The sequence below is a fragment of the Oryzias latipes genome, chromosome 3 (assembly GCF_002234675.1).
Source record: "Oryzias latipes chromosome 3, ASM223467v1".
Taxonomy (NCBI): Eukaryota; Metazoa; Chordata; class Actinopteri; order Beloniformes; family Adrianichthyidae; genus Oryzias; species Oryzias latipes.
Genome location: NC_019861.2, coordinates 24,208,782 through 24,226,702, shown reverse-complemented (window position 1 = coordinate 24,226,702; position 17,921 = coordinate 24,208,782). Strand labels below are relative to the sequence as shown.

Here is a 17,921-nt window from a genome sequence, read left to right as displayed (position 1 = left end):
CTGCATGAATCTTTCAGGTCTGGTGACTCCGCCTCCTCCACTTCAATTGAGGTCAAACGTGAAACCTCCTAATGAAAAAGATGTTTATGCAAAAATAAGAGGAATCATTCAAGACAAACTCGTCTTTAATTTTACAGATTTGATTTTATTGAGTGACAGATGGACAGTATTGGACAAACCCAGTCTAGGGTAAAAAGGCAAGATGAGAGAGATTTTGGTTTCCTGGAGCAACAAAGATGCATTCAGAGAACATAAAGGCAGTTTAAATTAGGACATGTAATTATTTTGACCTCTAAATAAATAGCTTTCTTCTTACAGCATTAAATATCCCTTTTAAAAATCCGACTTTCAGACCAATTCCAGGGAGAATATTTTGTAACCATTTCTATGCTTGCCCTTTGTGACGTAAATGGAAAAACACACATTTGCATGAATATTGTACGATGCATTTGCTCAAAAAAGAGAGTACTTTGAATTTGTACTTTTTTGCTTTAAAGATATTCATAAATATAGTTATTCTCCAGGAATACTCTGATACTTAGACAAAGCTGAGACATAACTGTTCCTCTGGCTTCTTATGCAAGCACCGGGTTTCTGCTTAGAACCTCTTTAAAGTCAGAAGCAGCAGAAGATTTTTAAGCAACAACTTACTAAACTAACAGAGCATCCTTTAGGATGAAAATAGATATTTTTTGGTAGATCAGATTGCATGTGTACATTCATAGAACATGTGAAACAGTTGTTTCCAGCTGAGTGTCAGTTCTGTCTGCATGTCAGGTCACGTTTGAGCAAAACTGAACAGAGTGCTTTAAAGTGGTTTCCTCTATTTAAGGTTTGTACTGCAACAGCAATATTCTCCAGAACTCTAAAACATAAAAATGAAATAAATAAGAACAATGTTTCTATGATATCATGTGTTTTTTGTCTGGGCAAGATAAAATATTTAAAAGGAAATACAAAGAAATCGAAATGCCTTTTACATAAACTGGACAGCCTCTCTGTATTCTCCAAACCGGAATGTACAGACACTCAAGTTTCTACACAAAGAACAATCACACTTTGATCAAAAACAGAGGTTCACGTCTTGAACTGTGGGGTTTTAGCAAAGAAAAACAGGCTGCAGTAACCAGAGGAATCCTCTAGATGGAGGTAAAGGAGCTTTGGAAGGTTGTGTGAAATCCCATTGAGGCTGAGCTGCTACAAGTCTTACTTTAAAAATATTCTAACTATTGCAGAGTTCCCCATTCTCTGCTACTACGCGTATCAACAAGCACCCTCGATTTCTTTCAGTCACGTCGAAAGTAGCTACCAGAGCTAGAGTCTCATTGGTCTTGTTAGATTTGGGAGAAAATGAGACGATTAAGAAAACAATGAGGCTCCAAAAAAGAATGAAGGTAACCGTAAGAATCTATTTACTGTTCTGCTCCTGCCTTTGCCGGCAGCCTACAGCTGTGATTAGCGCCGCTCCCTTCCCGCTCCCGTCCTCCGACAGCAGGAAGTTGACGCTACACTTTGGAGCCAGCTCATTAACAGTCTGGTGCATGATCCCGGAAAAGCTGGCCAGAGAAAAAACATTTGAAATCATTTTAGATCAAGAAAAAATAGATAGAACTTTGACCAAACATTTTGTATCTCAAACCGGCTGGACTGGAGTTTCAGAGGCCAAAACTAATAGTCACCAGTCAGTAAAACTTGTAAATCAAGATTGAGATGTTTGGTAAATTTTATGTTGTAGCATAATGTCAGTTTTAAGGTTGATCCATAAAACTTGTGAATAAATAAGTGTAATAATAGAGATGAAGGTGAATTCAACCAAAATATTTTGCAAACTCTCTCATATCTACATATTTGTTCGCATTTTGACACCAGTTTGATATGCTTTCATAAATAGGATAATGCATTTTTCTACAGAAAAACTAAAGCATATTTTCTAAATGTGCGCTTAAATTGAGTTTAAGCTTGAACTCTTGTTTTTGGGTTGTTTAGGTACAGTACGCCTTTTTACATGTTCAATATATCTATATCTATATCTATATCTATATATATATATACCCAAATATGTCATACTCAGCATTAGTTAACTAAATCATGACTCAACATGATACCTACAGTATGCACAGACCAGTGCAATATACATGCCTGTATGTATATTGCATGTATTTTATTTTGAAATATTACTAATAAGTTGCCACCCTTACACGTTTGTCATATTGTTTTGGAGAAATATGCATAAGATTTGAGTTTTAGCTTTTTAAATAATAAAATAAAATAAAAAAATCAATACCAGTGCCAGGTTAGGATAAGAGGGTCCACAGCTAAACTTTAAGAACGTTTCAGCAGGAAGCTTTCTTTTAATAAATTTCTTTCATACTCACTGTGGATGTAATTTGTAGAGAGTCCCGTCCACCCCTACTGTGATGTTGAGATGGTCCACTCCACGGTTCTCTCTAATCTTATCGACAACGGCCGCCATTCCTGCGCCACACAGCTGAGCCGCCCGCCGTGACACAATTCCACATACCTTATAACAAAAAAAAAAGTCAATATTGCAACACCTTACTTGAGCCACTCACAGTTTAGAAACAAAAATACTCTCTAAACTTTACTAGTTAACCTCTATTCTGTGCAGTTTTCCAATCACATCCTTTATTGTCTTTTAGAGGATAACAATGAAAGTTTGTCGTATTTCAACAGGCTAACGGGGTATTAGTGCGATTAGCCAATTCATTCAAACCAGCGTTAATAAAACATGCCGAGCTTTCTAACGCGCATTTGTTGCGAAATGTTATACCTCTTTGACGATAATACTGTCATCACAAGTGCTGTCCAGCCCCAGATGCTGCAGAATGGATCTCACCTGCAGCAAAGCCAACCGGTCACTGAAAGAGATCAATAAAAACACTCAACAAATGCTGAAAAATATTGTCACACCAATAAATGTAGCCGTTTAAGATACCTAAAAAGCTTTATTCCAGTGAAAACATTAACAAGTTTTCATGTTACATGAATGGTTACTGATGGAGTGCTAACCAACTGATGCAGATGTTTTTATTCGTACCCTCTGCAATCATCCAGTTTAAAGTATTGCATAACTTAAACCCTCATGGCTAAGCTAAGTAGCAGAATTGCCACTTCTCTGCTGCACAGTTCTTTTTTTAATTCCAACTAAGACGTGGCTTGTTTCCAGACAGCACTCAGAACTGAAGATCCACAGCTGCAGGAATAAAATGGATTATTTAAGCTCTAATGATTGCAGGTTCAAGGAATCAAATAGAGAATTAAACTATTTAACATTTTAGAAGCCAATCTAAGTTTTACTTCATGTGTGCACTCTTGATTTAGGGATTGCTTTTACTTTAATGTATTTTCTTTGCATTTAAACCTGACGTGGTCCTTTCCTACAATAATAAAACGTATGGATCTTAGTAAAAGAGAAACAGAGAGAGTGCTGAAACATTTAAAACCAAACTAAAACCTCACTGAATTCCAAAAGCTTGTAAACTCTCTCTATTAGAGACTCGCGTGCCACAGTGTGCCTCAACAGCTGGTCCAGAATTACAACGTAAGCAGGAAACACGTGAACGGAGCGCCGGCCTCTCAGCTCATGAAACCACAACTTTTTACATGCAGCAAACAGATGCTGTTTATCTACTATGATGACCAAGTTTCTACTAAACAGCTCTGATTATTATTCTGGATCTATGACTGTGTCTGCTGCATTGACTGTATAAGAGAGCTAGACAGAGCGAGTGTGACATCACCCATAGAAAACGGCTAACTCCATGCTCCATTTTTTTGCATTACAAACGTGTCATATACAGAGAATGGTCTGCTGACCTCTTTTACACCAGCAGAAGTGCCCCTGCAGGCATCAACATCATTGTGTTTTACAAAGAAACAACAGCTCTTTTTTTTAACAAGAGCAACAGCTATTGCACCACTTTCTACACACACTCTTTACATGATATAAAAACACCAGGATCAGGAAAAAATATATATGACAACAAGAAGTTTAAGATCATGTTCTGCAAGCCTGTCTACAACATTTTAAATCACTCATTCTTGAAATACATTAATGCATCTTAAAAGTTTCTCCTTTTATGTCACCACGTGCTGACCATGCAGCAAAAGCTGACAAACCAGAACCTGACCCTACATCAGCTGAAGCAACACATGGAATAAATGAAGTAAACACTGGCCACGTAGGAATCTTAAATTCTCACTCCTGTCATCTTTTGTGGACAGGAATGTTGCCGTGGAAGCAAGATATCCCATTACTTAACATTAACGGTTATTTAAAGAAAGAATTACTCTGAAGTGTAATTTTAATCAGAAATTTCTTTAACATATCCTTCATCAGGAGAAATATACTACAAAAACACCATGAACTCTATGAATAAGCATGGCTAATGTCTTACCTTTCTATTTGTGAGAGGAACTTTGTTTCGAAGATGCCTCTGGTCTTCAGGGTTTCAGAAATCTGTCCTCTGAACAAGAATCCTTTCTTGGTCATGTCTATGAGGATGTTTCGCACAATTTCACCAAGGTACATGCCACTGCACATTTTTTCATATCTACAAAAAAATGTACACAAACACATTATAACAAGACATCAACACTCGCTACAACGCCAAGGACAATAACGAAAATGGAACCAAACATGGCTCTGTGCGGCACCTCTGTTTGCCTGGATTAAGCGAGAGGTCATCCACAGCTCGGTCATATTCAGTCCTCATGTCATCCAGACACCCGTTGTCCCCAAATGCTCCCCATTCCATGTTGACGCACATCTGTCCTTCGTCCCCGTCCACCATCTCAACGTTCCTCATCTCTTCCATGTAGCACGCATTACTGCCGGTGCCTGAAATCAAACTCGCGCTTAAGAGCAAACAAAGACACCACAACATTTATCTAAGGGGGGGTGAACTAACCTGCAATGAGTCCAACCTCACAGGTGGGTTCTTCATAGGCACAGGTCATCATGGTGCCAACAGTGTCGTTCACTATAGCTACCACGTCCAGTTCAAACTCCTAAAGACACAAATCTTATGTTACAACTAGATTCTGTTAGTGCAGGAGCTGGGTCGACTCCTCCCATTTTACCTCTCGCCGCTTTATTGCCTCCCTTAGCAGTCCCACAACATCCTCTCCTTCACAGTCTGTTGCCTTGAAGCCTTTGGTCCATGTCACCAAGGTGCCCTGCACACAAACACACAAGCGACCTCACCGTCAATCAACCGCACTGCAAAGACAGTTCCCTTAGAAATAAGTCACAATGTCTTCACCCATTGGCAGACTTTCTTTAAATAAGAAAGAAGTCTTGTTTAAAAACAAAAACAATTCTAGTCACCAAGACATGTTTTCTGAAATACAGACTATTTTCTTACAAGTCAGAAAGTAAGACCAATGTTTCTTGAAACAAGGGCCTGGTTACTTTCTTAAGATCCAGTTTTTGCTGTGGAACTGTTCCAAAGTCAGCAGCATTAAAAGCATCTGCCTTTAGTTGTGAACATGTCTTAGCAAAAGTAAAAAAGTGAAACAAACTCACAGCATCCAGACTCGTCTGTTTGCAAGGGAAAGAGAAGGTGAAGCCAAGAGGAAGACGAGCGTTCTTCATCCCCATGTAGTCCAGGAAGTCACTGATACAGTGCACAATGTGGTCGAACAACTGAAAAAGGATTCAAAAAGGGGGATTGTGTGAGTCTCCAGTACTGCATTTTGCGGTGATTGAAGTCAATTTCTCTGTAATCCTCTTTTTTTCCATGTCTGTTGTGCGAGTTGCAACAAAAAATTAGGATTGTCAGCCTCTGTCACACCTTTGCATTTGTTTGTTAGATGATGCTAAAGTGTAGTAAGAAAGACTAAAGGAACCTGTACAAACAAGTAAAACAGAAATCTTTCTTTTGTTTAGTTTTGTTCATTTGTTTTACTGCTTTCTTCAGAGGTGTGTTGACACTTTTTGCATGCTCCTGTCCTGTCCTGTCCTGGTTGTTGTTTGCTGTTACTGCAAAAGGATCACCTGTTCGAACAAGTGAGCATGACCCTCTACACTGAAGCAGCGTTGCTTGGCTTTGAAAAGACTAAAGTTTGCTTTTTTGTATGAGTGAGAAACTACAACAAAAACAGTCTTTAAATGGTTTGAGCACATTTTTTTCTGAAAAACAACAACAATAAATCCAAAATTTGCAAAGTTGTACAAACTCAAATATGTTTAGCCAAAAGCTTCCAGCACAGGTCAAGATAGATGAACATGGATTAACAGGTTTCTGATGCATCTCACCTCCTCTCCTGTTCCTTGCATCACTTCTAAAGGGATGGCATAGATCTTGTTGTGCATCTCCACAGATCTTTTCTTCCCAGAGCGAATTTTGACTAAGAGGACCCTAAAGTTGGTCCCACCCAAGTCCAAAGCCAAGAAATCCCCGTGTTCTGAATACAAAAAACACAGAATCAACAGTCAGACCAGAGATTTAGAAATGCATGTGCTAATGGACCGGACCGCTATCATTTGAACGTAGCGTTTAATTTCAGAAAAACGGAGTCCTTCTGCTTAATTTGCACCCACATGGGTGGGCAAAACGAGTCCCTGCTTTTAAATTGCTGATTAACACAATCATTTTAAAAACAAACTAACAAACACGTCTCCACAAAAATGATGGCATTCATCAACTAAATGCTTTCTTGCACAGCCTTTTAAACCGGTCGGTACAATCATACAATTTCAGTAACAGGATGAGTGCTCCACGCCTGTCAATAGGTAATTCAACCACCTTCTCATGAGCTAATAGCTGGAACGGCTCAGTGTTTGAAGAGTTTATCTAGAGGACAACCTTTCTGGGTTTTTTAAAGGTCATTAGGGGTCAGATTCCTGTGGAAAACTTATGACCTATAACTGAGAACAATTTTTCTGGCAGTGGGCAGCACATTTCACTACAGAGAGCTTTCAGATTTCATTGTACGCACAAAGATTCAAGGCTGTTTGTACCAGGCGCACCAAAGCTGCCCAGAGCAGAGCCGGGCCTCCTCCACATTTTACAGTGAAGGCAGTTCTCTTTCCTTTGGTATGTTTCATGTTTGTAGCTAAACACAGACTTTTCTTTACGTGTTCTTCTCATAGGTTGTCTCTTGACAGTGACAGACCTGATATTGATGCACAATGACTCTGGCGTTCACTCTTACTGCCTAAAGAGATTTTTATGCACTCTTTGGCAACTATCATGTTATTTTTTCCTCTTGCAGTCATGTTTACAGATGCTGGATGAGTGATTTTATTTCCTATTCTTCTGAGAAACTGGTTCACAGTCAGTGTGGTACACACCAAACAGCATAGTTACACTCTCTAAACTGGCATTGATTACAGCAGAGGCTGTACAAATGGTCAAGTAGTTTTCAATATTTTCCAGAATACTGTTATTTTTATCAGGACTGACTTTAATTTTTTTAATTCAGTTTTTTAAGTTGTTATTTTTATTTGGTTCACTGAAGAACAATTAAACATTTGGGATTTCAGAGGAATGTTTTGAGTATTTTTTTTATTCATTTTCTCACAATCAGGGGTTTTAAAGGGATTTTTTCCTCAAAGAAATCTCCAGAAGAGGGAAATAAACTGATTTTGAATGGGATGAGATGAAAGTTTGTGGAGTTTTGTCCCAATAAAGACCAAATCCTTTTTGTTCTTGAACTTTGTATCAGTACTAGGAGCAAGATATAAATTGACAATTTTAATTGAAGCCAAAGGCACAAAGTTTCCTGCTTTTTTAAAGAATATTATTAATAAAGTCTCACAGACAAATGACTTTCTCATGTCAATCCTTGATCTGTTGCAAAGTCAAAGTCTTTAAAAGCCTTGTTTGTGTATTGTGTGTGCGTTTGTGCATGTGTTACCTGTCCCATTAGGCGTGCTCTGCACAAAGGTTGGAAGCATTTTGACAGTGGCAGAATCATGGGTCCTCTTTGAGAGGCCATTTTGTATCTCCACCCTCATTCTGTTCTTCACCTGAAACAATGAAGCAAATAATTCTGAATTCGATTTTTTTACAGAAAACCTGTTTAAAATGAAAGACTTCAGGTAAGAAATTCATCACCTCCAGCAGCTGCTCGGTTGTAAGACGGAACTCAGACAGTATTTGAACAATTTGTTTGGACTGTTCTGCCAGTCTGTAGGCAACAGCTGTGACCATGGCGGCGCCCTTCCCACTGCCGCTGTTGGACAGGAGGAAGCGGACGTCACAGTCGGGAACCAAACGCCGGACTGTTTTATGAAGGCGACGGGAATATCTGAAACAAAAGCACAAGGTTTGAGTGGTGATCTCAGAAACACAGATGTAGAGCAAAACAAAAACATTTGCATCCACAACTATCATAAAGTAATTTAAATAACACATGAGGAAACACTCACTGTGGATGCATTTTGTACAGAGAGCCGTCAATGCCCACTGTGGTTCTGAGCCGTCCCACTCCCTTGTTCTCCTTCAGCCTCATCAAGATGCCAGCAAGGACAGCAGCAACCAGGTTAGCAGAGCGATGAGACACAATAGAACAAATCTGAAGAGAAAAAAGAAGAGCATTGATGCGGAGAAAGTCAGGTTTGGTATTTCGATTATTCTCACAGACAACAGAATGCATCACTGCTGTACATATTAACTGTTTTTAAACGGTTCCTATTATTTTTTATAAACTTAAAAGCACAACAGCAGCTACCGTATTTATTTTAGTGGAAGGGCAGACGAAGAAAAACGACATTTTTTTGATTGTGGATGAAAGAAATCCAAAAAAAACACACATCCAGTTACCGGTAGTGTGAAGCCAAAGTTTTAGTCAGAAAATGTAATTAGAAACACTTAGAGAATCTTTTATGTGAGGGTGTTTAAAATGTTGAAAAAATAAAGATCCAAGCTTTCATTGTAGGTTTTTGGCTTTTTCTCACCTTTTCCACACATTTATGCTTCTTTTTAAATTAAGCTATCTAAAAAGAACTGCTAAAGCCTTTTCTTCAAGATGTAGTTCAATAAACAAAAGTTTAAAAGTACAAAAATGTTTTGGGGGATCAAATCAATATGAACAAGACGTTTTCAATTCCATAAAGTTTATAGAAAGCTTTAATATGGAATTCATAGGTTTGAAGCAAACTTGACATTAAAAGAGGAATGTAGCGGTACATGCTGTAAACAATGATACATACATGCTGCACAGCAACACAGTCATCTGCTGAGGGCTCCACCCCAAGTTTGCTCAGAACATCCCTGGCTTTGGTCAGCCCTTCTTTACTCCTGCACAGAACACAAGAGCACAGATTAGGAGACGAAACTACCGACACTCCTTGGCTTGAAATGTTGACTTGGTGGCTGTGACCTACTTCTCAATGGCAGAGACATGCTTGGTCTCAAACTTGCCCTTTGTGAGCATCTCTGGGGTGATCTGTCCCTCAAACAGGAGGCCTTCCCTGGCCATCTTCACCAGGATGAGACGCACCAGCTCGCCCATGTACAAACCACTGACCATCTTCTCAAATCTACAGCATAGGAATTTACATTTAAATTCTACAGCACAGCCATTATTTCATTGTTTTTTTTGCAGCACAAATTTAAAAAAAAAAACAAAACATCAACATAACAATAATGAAGTTCATTCTATGCCCTGCAGACTAATAATCAGTGAGCCTTCTTGTATACTTACAGCTGTTTGCCTGGATTGAGAGATCCTCTGTCTATCTCTCTGTCAAACTCTGTTCGGATGTCCTCCAGCCTGCCGTCATCTCCAAACGCCCCCCATTCTGTGTTCACACACATCCTGCCCTCGTCTCCCTCCACCAGGTCAATGTGGCGCAGCTCCTCCATGTAGCAAGCATTGGTGCCTGTGCCTGCAAACACAAAAACCAACCTTCAGGCACCAACGCACTCCTGCATGAGAGCGTCTGATAAACCAACGCACCTATGATGATGCCCACTTCACAGCGCTGGTCATCAAAACCGCAGGTCATCATGGTTCCCACCGTGTCGTTCACTACTGCCATGATGTCTGCTTCATAGTCCTGACGCGAGTGAAAACACCCACATCACTGAAATGCACCAAATGCTTTTGAAAGTAAAAGAAAGAAGGACCAAAAACAAGCCTCACTCCTCGTTTCTTGATCGCTTTGTTGAGCAGGTTGACCACGTCCATTCCTTCCACCCCACTGGCCTTGAAGCTCTTGGTCCATGTTATCAGGTAGCCCTGCAGACCAAACAAAGAATTGGGAAACGTAGATAACCTCAATATGAACAATGAAACAATGGCTAGCATCAGTAAGTGTTTGCAGTCAAAATATTTTACGGTAGGATAAGAAATCCAGAACTGAACAGACGGTTATTTACCTCATCAAGTTTAGCCTGCTGGCAGGGAAAGGAGAAGGTAAACCCCACGGGGAGTTTCTTGTCTTTGATGTTGTGTTTTTCCATGAAGGTGCCTAGACACTCTGCAACATGGTCGAACAGCTGAGGGGAGGAGGAGAGGTCCACTCAGAGGAAACGCAGGAGAGAACAGGTGCATGTGTACATGAAACCAAACCCACTTGTGTTCCTGTGCCGTGGATGATGTCCTCTGGCGTGTCGAAGATTTCGCTCTCCATCTGAACCGTCTGTTTCTTCTCGTGGCTGACTTTGACCCGAAGGATCCGGAAGTAACTGCCTCCTAAATCTAAAGCAATGAAGTCTCCTTTCTCTGAGGTGGGGAGCACAGCAGGACGGCAGGCAGATGGAGAAAAGTGTGGACAAAAGGGAGAAAAAGATCAGCTAAGGCACACAGCAGCAGGCTTTAACCCAGACATATGACTCCCCAAAAGAAATATGTATCTTCTCTTGGGGTTGTAAATGAATAAACTAGGTAAATTTGACTTCAAAACCGTAAAATGCATGGTTTATGAGGATATTTTGTGCATTTCTGCGCATTCATAGGCTAATATTGGCATCTTTTAAATCTGGTCAACAGATTATTGAAGATAATTTTGTTTTAATTTTAAAAACAAAAAAATAATACATGACCAAGAAGGAAACAGCCGTAAGTTTGAGCAAATTCAGAGATTTACAATTGGTACTTATTGTACTGTATAAAGGCCACAGTTTATACTCAAAACAGGAATATGTAGACTTAAAGGGTTTTTAATCTTCACTGTCTTTTACAAAAAAAGCAGCATCGTTTATGATTACCCGGAGAAAAGGCAGTTTGAGGCTAAGGATCAGAGGAATTTGTTAGATATAGATCTGTAGAAGCAAGATATATATGAAAATGTTGTTACTGTGGGGGAAAAAAAACATGGCAATATTCTTCATTTTGCTGTATAATATTGGTACACATAAAAAATAACACATTATGTATTAATATGGCATTTTCAAAATTTAGAGGTTAGCCAGCGTCAATCAAAAAATGTTAGTCACATGTTTGTTAACCATAAGAAGCAGATTTTTTCAATGAAATCAGCTGAAAGTACATGTTATTTTATTTTTTTATTCCCAGGGCCCTGTGTTATTTTTTCCCTTTCTGTTTCGTCTATCTAAACAGTGGCCCCCTATCAGTAACGCTTTGATTAGATAAACTGTAAATGTGGTTGCTCACTATAACCCCAAAAAATGAATCAGCATTTCATAAAACAGTTTCTGACTCATGCTGTCGGTGCCTCTATTTACTTTGTAATACTTAAGGTGGTAGTTCAGAGTTGTTAAATAGTCCAACAGCTTAGGAAATAGAGCGGTTTAAGACGCTCAAGTTATTTTGATTTTTTTTCCCCACAATAACAACAAAAATAGACATTAATCTGAGATGATTTTCTTGGTATTTTCAGGGCCATAGTATGCATTAAAATGAATATCTTACATCCCAACAGTAGTTTCTTCTTTAAACTGGGTTTGACTAAGCCAAATCCTTCTTTGTGTGACATAATTTTGGTCCAGAATGCAGAAGAGGAACTCTTTACCTGACAGAAGACACCAGCAACAGACAAAATGAAGTATTTCTGTGGTGTTTGTATGCTCACATCTAAGCACCCACTTTCTCTGTGACGGTCCTCTCCAACAATGGCAGCAGGATTAGTGTTAATCTATGACTGATGTGTGTGTGTGTGTGTGTGTGTGTGTGTGTGTGTTGCGCAGCACAGTATTTGACGCTGTAGCTGTCATACAAGAACTGCTGGATCATGGAGAATGTTATTTGTCTTCACGTTGCTGTGGTGACCGTTACAGTCAGAACAGCAACTCCTTAATTCACGGGGATGGACATGTGGTAACCAACTTCACCAGGAGAACAAACGTTTGGTCATAAAACCAAAGGTTCTTTATTCTCCTGATTACAAATCATCTAACAATGCAAAAGTTAAATGAGTGGCTTCACATCCTCTGTCCATCCCCAGCAGCGTCCCTGCACTGACTCCGCTATTTGGCCTGATCATAAATAGGCTTAGATGTACTAACCTGATCCGTCAGGGATTGAGCGCACAAATGTTGGGAGCATCTTGAGCGAAGCAGTGGCATTAGTGTCCCGGCCCAATCCTTTGACCAGCTCCATTCTGAAGCGGTTCGTGATGTCCAGCAGCGTCTCGTCAGAGAAGCGCATGGAGTACAAGTACTTATCAATCTGAAAGTAAACACGAGGCAACAGTTAGCATTGATCACACAGAATAAACCACCTGAGGGGTTTAAACTGCTACCTACTCCAAACAGTAGGTTCAGAGTTGGTAACAATGTTGAAGGTCAACATGATCCAGAAAGAGACACTTTCAGATCCATTAATTCATTGAGTCATGGCTATGGAAAATGCCAAAAAACGCACAGAGCAATTGACATGCGTTTCTTATCAGCAGTTCAAACCAACGGAAAGATTAAAGAGCCCTAAAGTAATTAGGATCAAGACTCTGTGGGTCATAAAACTTTAAAGCTCACCACTGTCGCTGCATAGACTTAAGAGGAACAGGATGTTGAACAATAGTGGTGAAATCCACTTTAGCAACACTTTACTGAGACCTTCTGAGACGGAATGCGAGGGACAAGCGTACATCCGATCATTACCGATGTACAACTGCGTTTAAACTATATTATCTTCCCACAAAGCATGTTTGCAGTGGTTCCGGCATCACTGATGGGAAAATCCATCCGATTGAAATTTGCTGGTTCAGGCGAGACGCGTTTTCCTGGGCAGCGCTAAACCTCAGAAATAATTCAGAGAGGATGTCAGCATTTCTGCACTATTGATTTTACAGGAGAATATGCAGAAGAAGCGAGAAGCAAATTGTAGGCTTTCCATTCACCATTTTAAATTGTACAGCAACAGATATTGAGAAACAATTCAAATTTTGGTGTTTTGGTACTTTTTGAAGAAACAATTTAGGTACGACAGACAGGCTTAAAAGAAAAATCCCTAAAGACTCTGAAGCCAGTTTTTAGTGTTTGGCCATTAGCAGAATCTCATATATTTACCATATAAAGACTTTATTGTATTAAAGTGCTTTTTAAGTTTCTGACAGCAACACACACAGGCGAGACACAACAACCTTTCCTTACATAAATGCACATGTACATGTCACATATCCCACTGTTTAGAGTTTATGAAATGGACATTTTATATAAATGTTAAATAATGGGAAGTTTAATAAGATGTTTTTTTTAGTAAAAGTTAATTTCCAGCAGGCAAATGACAAAGGTAAAGATAAAAGAAAGATCCTTAACAGAACTTAAACAAATAATCAATAACTAAAAAGAATGATGATTACTATCAAACAAAGCAGTTTAGGCACGTTAGAAAGGGAGTGGGCAGATGTCGAGCTTGTCTAAGCCCACCCCCTTAGCCTTTTCGTACACTTTACAATACAATCCCCATAATTAAATGCACATCAACAAAAAAACTCAGTATAAACAAAGTAACAATAAAATTATATTTTTCTCCGGCTGTCATCACTATCTTCCCCATACTCCCACATACCAATCACACGCATCCATCCCTGCTGTACTGTGACAAACCAGTGTTTTCAAAAAAGGGGAGTATTTTGACTGACTGTGCTTCAGTTCATTTCTGAGATCATTCCATATTTTTACCACGCACATGTCTGAAAAAAGACGATATGTTTGCTTTACAAGTATAGTTCCTATTTGTTGTTGGTATTTTGTAACTTAGACAGTTAACACAATTGTTAAGAAAGCTTATGCAATATCCAACAAACCTGTTCTGTACTTGAGTATCTCCATGCCAAAGTTTTTATTTGTGTTCATTCTGAGCCTTTAACACTGTAAATGTACTTTATCGTGAGAGCATGTAAAGACCGGTCCATGCATGCTGTACTGGAACACAACAGACAAGAATGTGCAGAGTAGACGTCAGTAGTCATTTGAGAGTTTACCTTTGGGGTTTACAACATTCAGACATTTTCCTCTGCCAGTTTGTTTCTGTTGATAACTTTGTAAACTCTGTTGGTGGACTAAAGCTGTTTCTAATGTAGCCAGATAGAATTTTTAAAATTCAGACCAAGATGCGATGCTTAACTTTAGGAAAATAAAACAATAAGCTCTGAGATTGTAGTTACAGTGAGGTAGCACATTCTGGAGCGTTGGTCTTACCTGTTCAGTTAGTCAACAAATGTCAGGTTTACATTTGAAACATGACTTCATAAAGCCAGTTTGTAAGGTTATATTTTAACAACAACAAACGATTTTTGGTCCACTTTCCCTGACGGTATTGGACCTCCATAATCTGTGTAAAAAACATGTAAAAGTGTGCTTATATAATATATACATATTATGTAGGCCGCACACCTCCACTTGGTGTTCCAGGTGGATGTGTGCCAAATGGATAATTCCAGTTCACCCATCACGACACAGTCCACCTTTGTATGCTTCTAAAATGTATCAATGTCCCGCTTCTTGTAACTATTCATGTTTTTACCACGATTTAAGTGCTACCACAAACCTATATCGTGCAGGACTATCTATTGCCCTGATTCTCAAAAGCAGTTCCAAGTTAAAAATGATGTTGTGCAAATGTTGGAAGAGTCGTATCCATTGAATCCATTTAGGTGGCACTGTTGTTAGAAGCTAAAGTGCCTTCTTACTTTCTTTATTGTTATGTTTTGGCTACTGGATCTGGGGGAAAGTCTTTCAATAGCTCCTCATGAGGTCTTACTAGGAGATTTTACTGCTGCTCTGCATGGGGCCAAATCCCAGGCTAAAAAGTGGGGCTCTTGCCCCTTTATACTGGTTTTCTTAAATAATGAACTACTTCCACAAGTTTCCTCTTGCGTTGATATTTAACTAGAAGTTCCTTGTGGGACATTTGAATAAGAAAGGGCCCACCTTAAGGAAGAAGAGCTCTCAGCTGTTCAGTCTGAACCTTTGTTTCAAAGACAAAGAGGATTAAATGAAGTTTAATGGAATTTCTTTTTTTTTAATGGAAACCAGAAAACTTTGCTCCGTTTATGCTTCTGCAATACCGTCCATCTCTTTTTGTTGTTATAACTTACAGAAATGGCTTAGACTTAATATTCATTGAACATATTCAGAGGAGATTCAATGTCTTTCATCTACAAAAGCATGATTTTTTTTGATAAAGGTCACATTAACCCCTAAATTTACCTCTGACAAGCCGTTTACCCAGAAAGCCGGATCACAAACTCTCTTCCCACCCCACCCCCGAACGAGCGTCCTCCTCCTGTTTGCATTCCTCCTCACAACAATGCCTTGCTCTCTTCACCATGAGGTGATTCTGGGAAACCCAACACTGTTGTGTATGCACAGGCGACACTATTGCCTGCACATGTACGCGCACACAACGCCTCACCATGTGGAAAAACACTGACCCCTCCCATGCATCCCGTCATTCCACCTTACGCACACAGGAAAGGGCTTTGGATGCAGATTCAGTGCACTGGGGAAATCAGTCCGGCACGCTGCAGCAGCCTCAAGAGGCAGGACACAAACTCCGCTGACTTTGTCTGAAACCAACCTGGACAAACAGGTTTATCTAAAAAAAACAAACTACAGCAGGATTATTGTTCACTGCTTAAAAAAAAGTAATCACTTGCGATTACTTTCGGTTGAGGCCCAGACACTGTCTGAAAATCCCGCATGAGCTCCACACCTGACAGTGGCGAGGAGCGTGGGCCCTCCACTGTCACTTATGACCACATGGTTCAAAGCTGAGCCGGTTTAATCAGGCAGCATTGGGAAGGGTATTGTGAATGGGCAAACAAGTGCAGATCAGCAAGAGAATAAGAAAAGATTTACATACTGAAATAAGAAAAGGAATTACATTAAGAGTTTGGATCAAAGGCCCCATGGATTCACAAGGCACGAAGTCGTCCAAATACACACATTTGGTGACAGTCTAGAACCGGTCGAGTCAGTTCTCTGACAACTTGTGTGGTAGAGCAGAAGTCGTAAAAACGCAGTCATGCTATACCTTTTTTCAACAAACCTTTTTGTATAATTTCTTAGATACTATGGAACCCAAAGGCACCACTATGATCCATTTTTTCCAAGTGGTCTTCTAATTAGGATTTATGTTGATTTTAGGGATTGTTTTCTAGGACATAGTTTCTGCCGAGCAGCTGCAGTTCATTAGAATTTCACCTCTGACTGTTGTTGTGGAGTAAGCCCGTCCCCATTTCCAATCATCCATCTGTTTACACTCTCCTGCTACTTATAGCTGTGCAACAAAGATGTCTAGCAATATTGGAGCTATCCAGGCGTCCCGTTTTGAGCCAGAAGCCAGTTCGTAGTTGTAGTTCGTACGACACTGTTAGTGCTACAAGATTTTTCGAGCTGCATTTTTTTGTCTGCTCCTGATTCAAAAAGATTCGAATAAAAAAAAATAATCAGAATACTCCTTTTAATTTTCTTCCTCCATCATGAGAGAAAATAACACAAGAAGAACACATTAAAAAATTGGTCTTTAAACTATTATTTGCTCCAACAGGAAAACAAAACTAAATCATTTCAATCCAAAACGCCTAAACTTTATTTCAACTAAACGTTGTGACCCCTGAAGTTACTTTGAACCTGCCCATGTGTCCTCATCCTCCTTCCCTGTTGCCCCACCTCTAACCCTGACATCATGGCTCCCATCACCCCTGAGTCATGCCTTCGCATCCACTAGCACGCCTGTGCAGTTTGTCACGTCTCTCTGAAGCAGGGGAATTCAAACCCTGTTTTATTAAATAAGACCACATAAGTATCCTTCCTAAAACTTATATCCGCTTTTCCCCCCAAAAACTGTAAAGAAAAGAACACACAAATACCGAGTCCTTGTAGCCGTTTAACATTAACGTCTCCCAATAACATAAAGGAAACTTACTTTTTTAACCTGGTCATCCTTCAGCTCCGTGAAGTAGTAGGCTAATAGCTGGGCTGCAATCATTCTCTGTTCCTGGTTTCCTCTCACATGCAGAAGACGCACTTTCTGTGTCGCGCGCTCACCGCAACGATGGATGGATTTAAAAACAAACTAACTTAGAAGTTGTTTGTTTGTTTTTTAAACTGCTTGTTTTAGTTCTGGTTCGTGGACTCCAACCGGCGCGCCTGGATATCCTGATTCCAATCCGGTGAAGTCTAAAATAGACAGAGCCGCTAAGTTCATGTGTAGCTAAGACGCTAGAGCCCTTCCTCCGTCTTCCATGTGAGTAAAGCCAGGAAGCACCAGTGAGACAGCAAGTTTGGCTGGGGAGGGGAGGCGGAGCCTAAAGTGTGACCCCGCCCATCTTAATAGTTTTGTTGCATGATTGACTTTGACGCCTCACCGAAGGGGGAGGGTCATAAACATATCCTGTAATGTGGTTGGCTAGCCTCGGCTGTGACGCTCCTGCCTCAGAAAAGTGATGGAGGAGGCGGAGGAACGACCTACTTTTAGCTGGGGGGAGAGAATATGAAGGACACGAAGGTCAGGGCCAAAATTGGGCTTCCAGGAGGTCA

At 39.9% G+C, this 17,921-nt stretch overlaps 1 protein-coding gene across 1 annotated transcript; it reads right to left on the bottom strand.

Annotated features, from left to right (window-relative positions):
- Nucleotides 1-124: 124 nt before the first annotated feature.
- Nucleotides 125-17,711, bottom strand: LOC101156878 (hexokinase-1). The gene is made up of 21 exons (XM_004067244.3): nucleotides 17,308-17,711; nucleotides 12,441-12,603; nucleotides 10,550-10,698; nucleotides 10,353-10,472; nucleotides 10,117-10,212; nucleotides 9,931-10,030; nucleotides 9,676-9,859; nucleotides 9,356-9,511; nucleotides 9,182-9,269; nucleotides 8,399-8,544; nucleotides 8,085-8,277; nucleotides 7,885-7,996; nucleotides 6,281-6,429; nucleotides 5,549-5,668; nucleotides 5,104-5,199; nucleotides 4,932-5,031; nucleotides 4,678-4,861; nucleotides 4,419-4,574; nucleotides 2,792-2,879; nucleotides 2,376-2,521; nucleotides 125-1,556 (listed from the first exon to the last, which is right to left on the bottom strand). Exons 1-21 carry the CDS (start codon nucleotides 17,368-17,370, stop codon nucleotides 1,409-1,411), a joined length of 2,757 nt encoding a protein of 918 aa, XP_004067292.1. The 5' UTR covers nucleotides 17,371-17,711; the 3' UTR covers nucleotides 125-1,408.
- Nucleotides 17,712-17,921: the final 210 nt, after the last annotated feature.

Excerpts from the sequence above, each read along its gene's own strand:
- LOC101156878 (XM_004067244.3), bottom strand. The coding sequence starts at position 17,370 with ATGATTGCAGCCCAGCTATTAGCCTACTACTTCACGGAGCTGAAGGAT. Across the intron at positions 12,604-17,307 it reads AGGATGACCAGGTTAAAAAA|ATTGATAAGTACTTGTACTC; the intron begins GTAAGTTTCCTT and ends GTTTACTTTCAG. Across the intron at positions 9,270-9,355 it reads CATGTCTCTGCCATTGAGAA|GAGTAAAGAAGGGCTGACCA; the intron begins GTAGGTCACAGC and ends TGTTCTGTGCAG.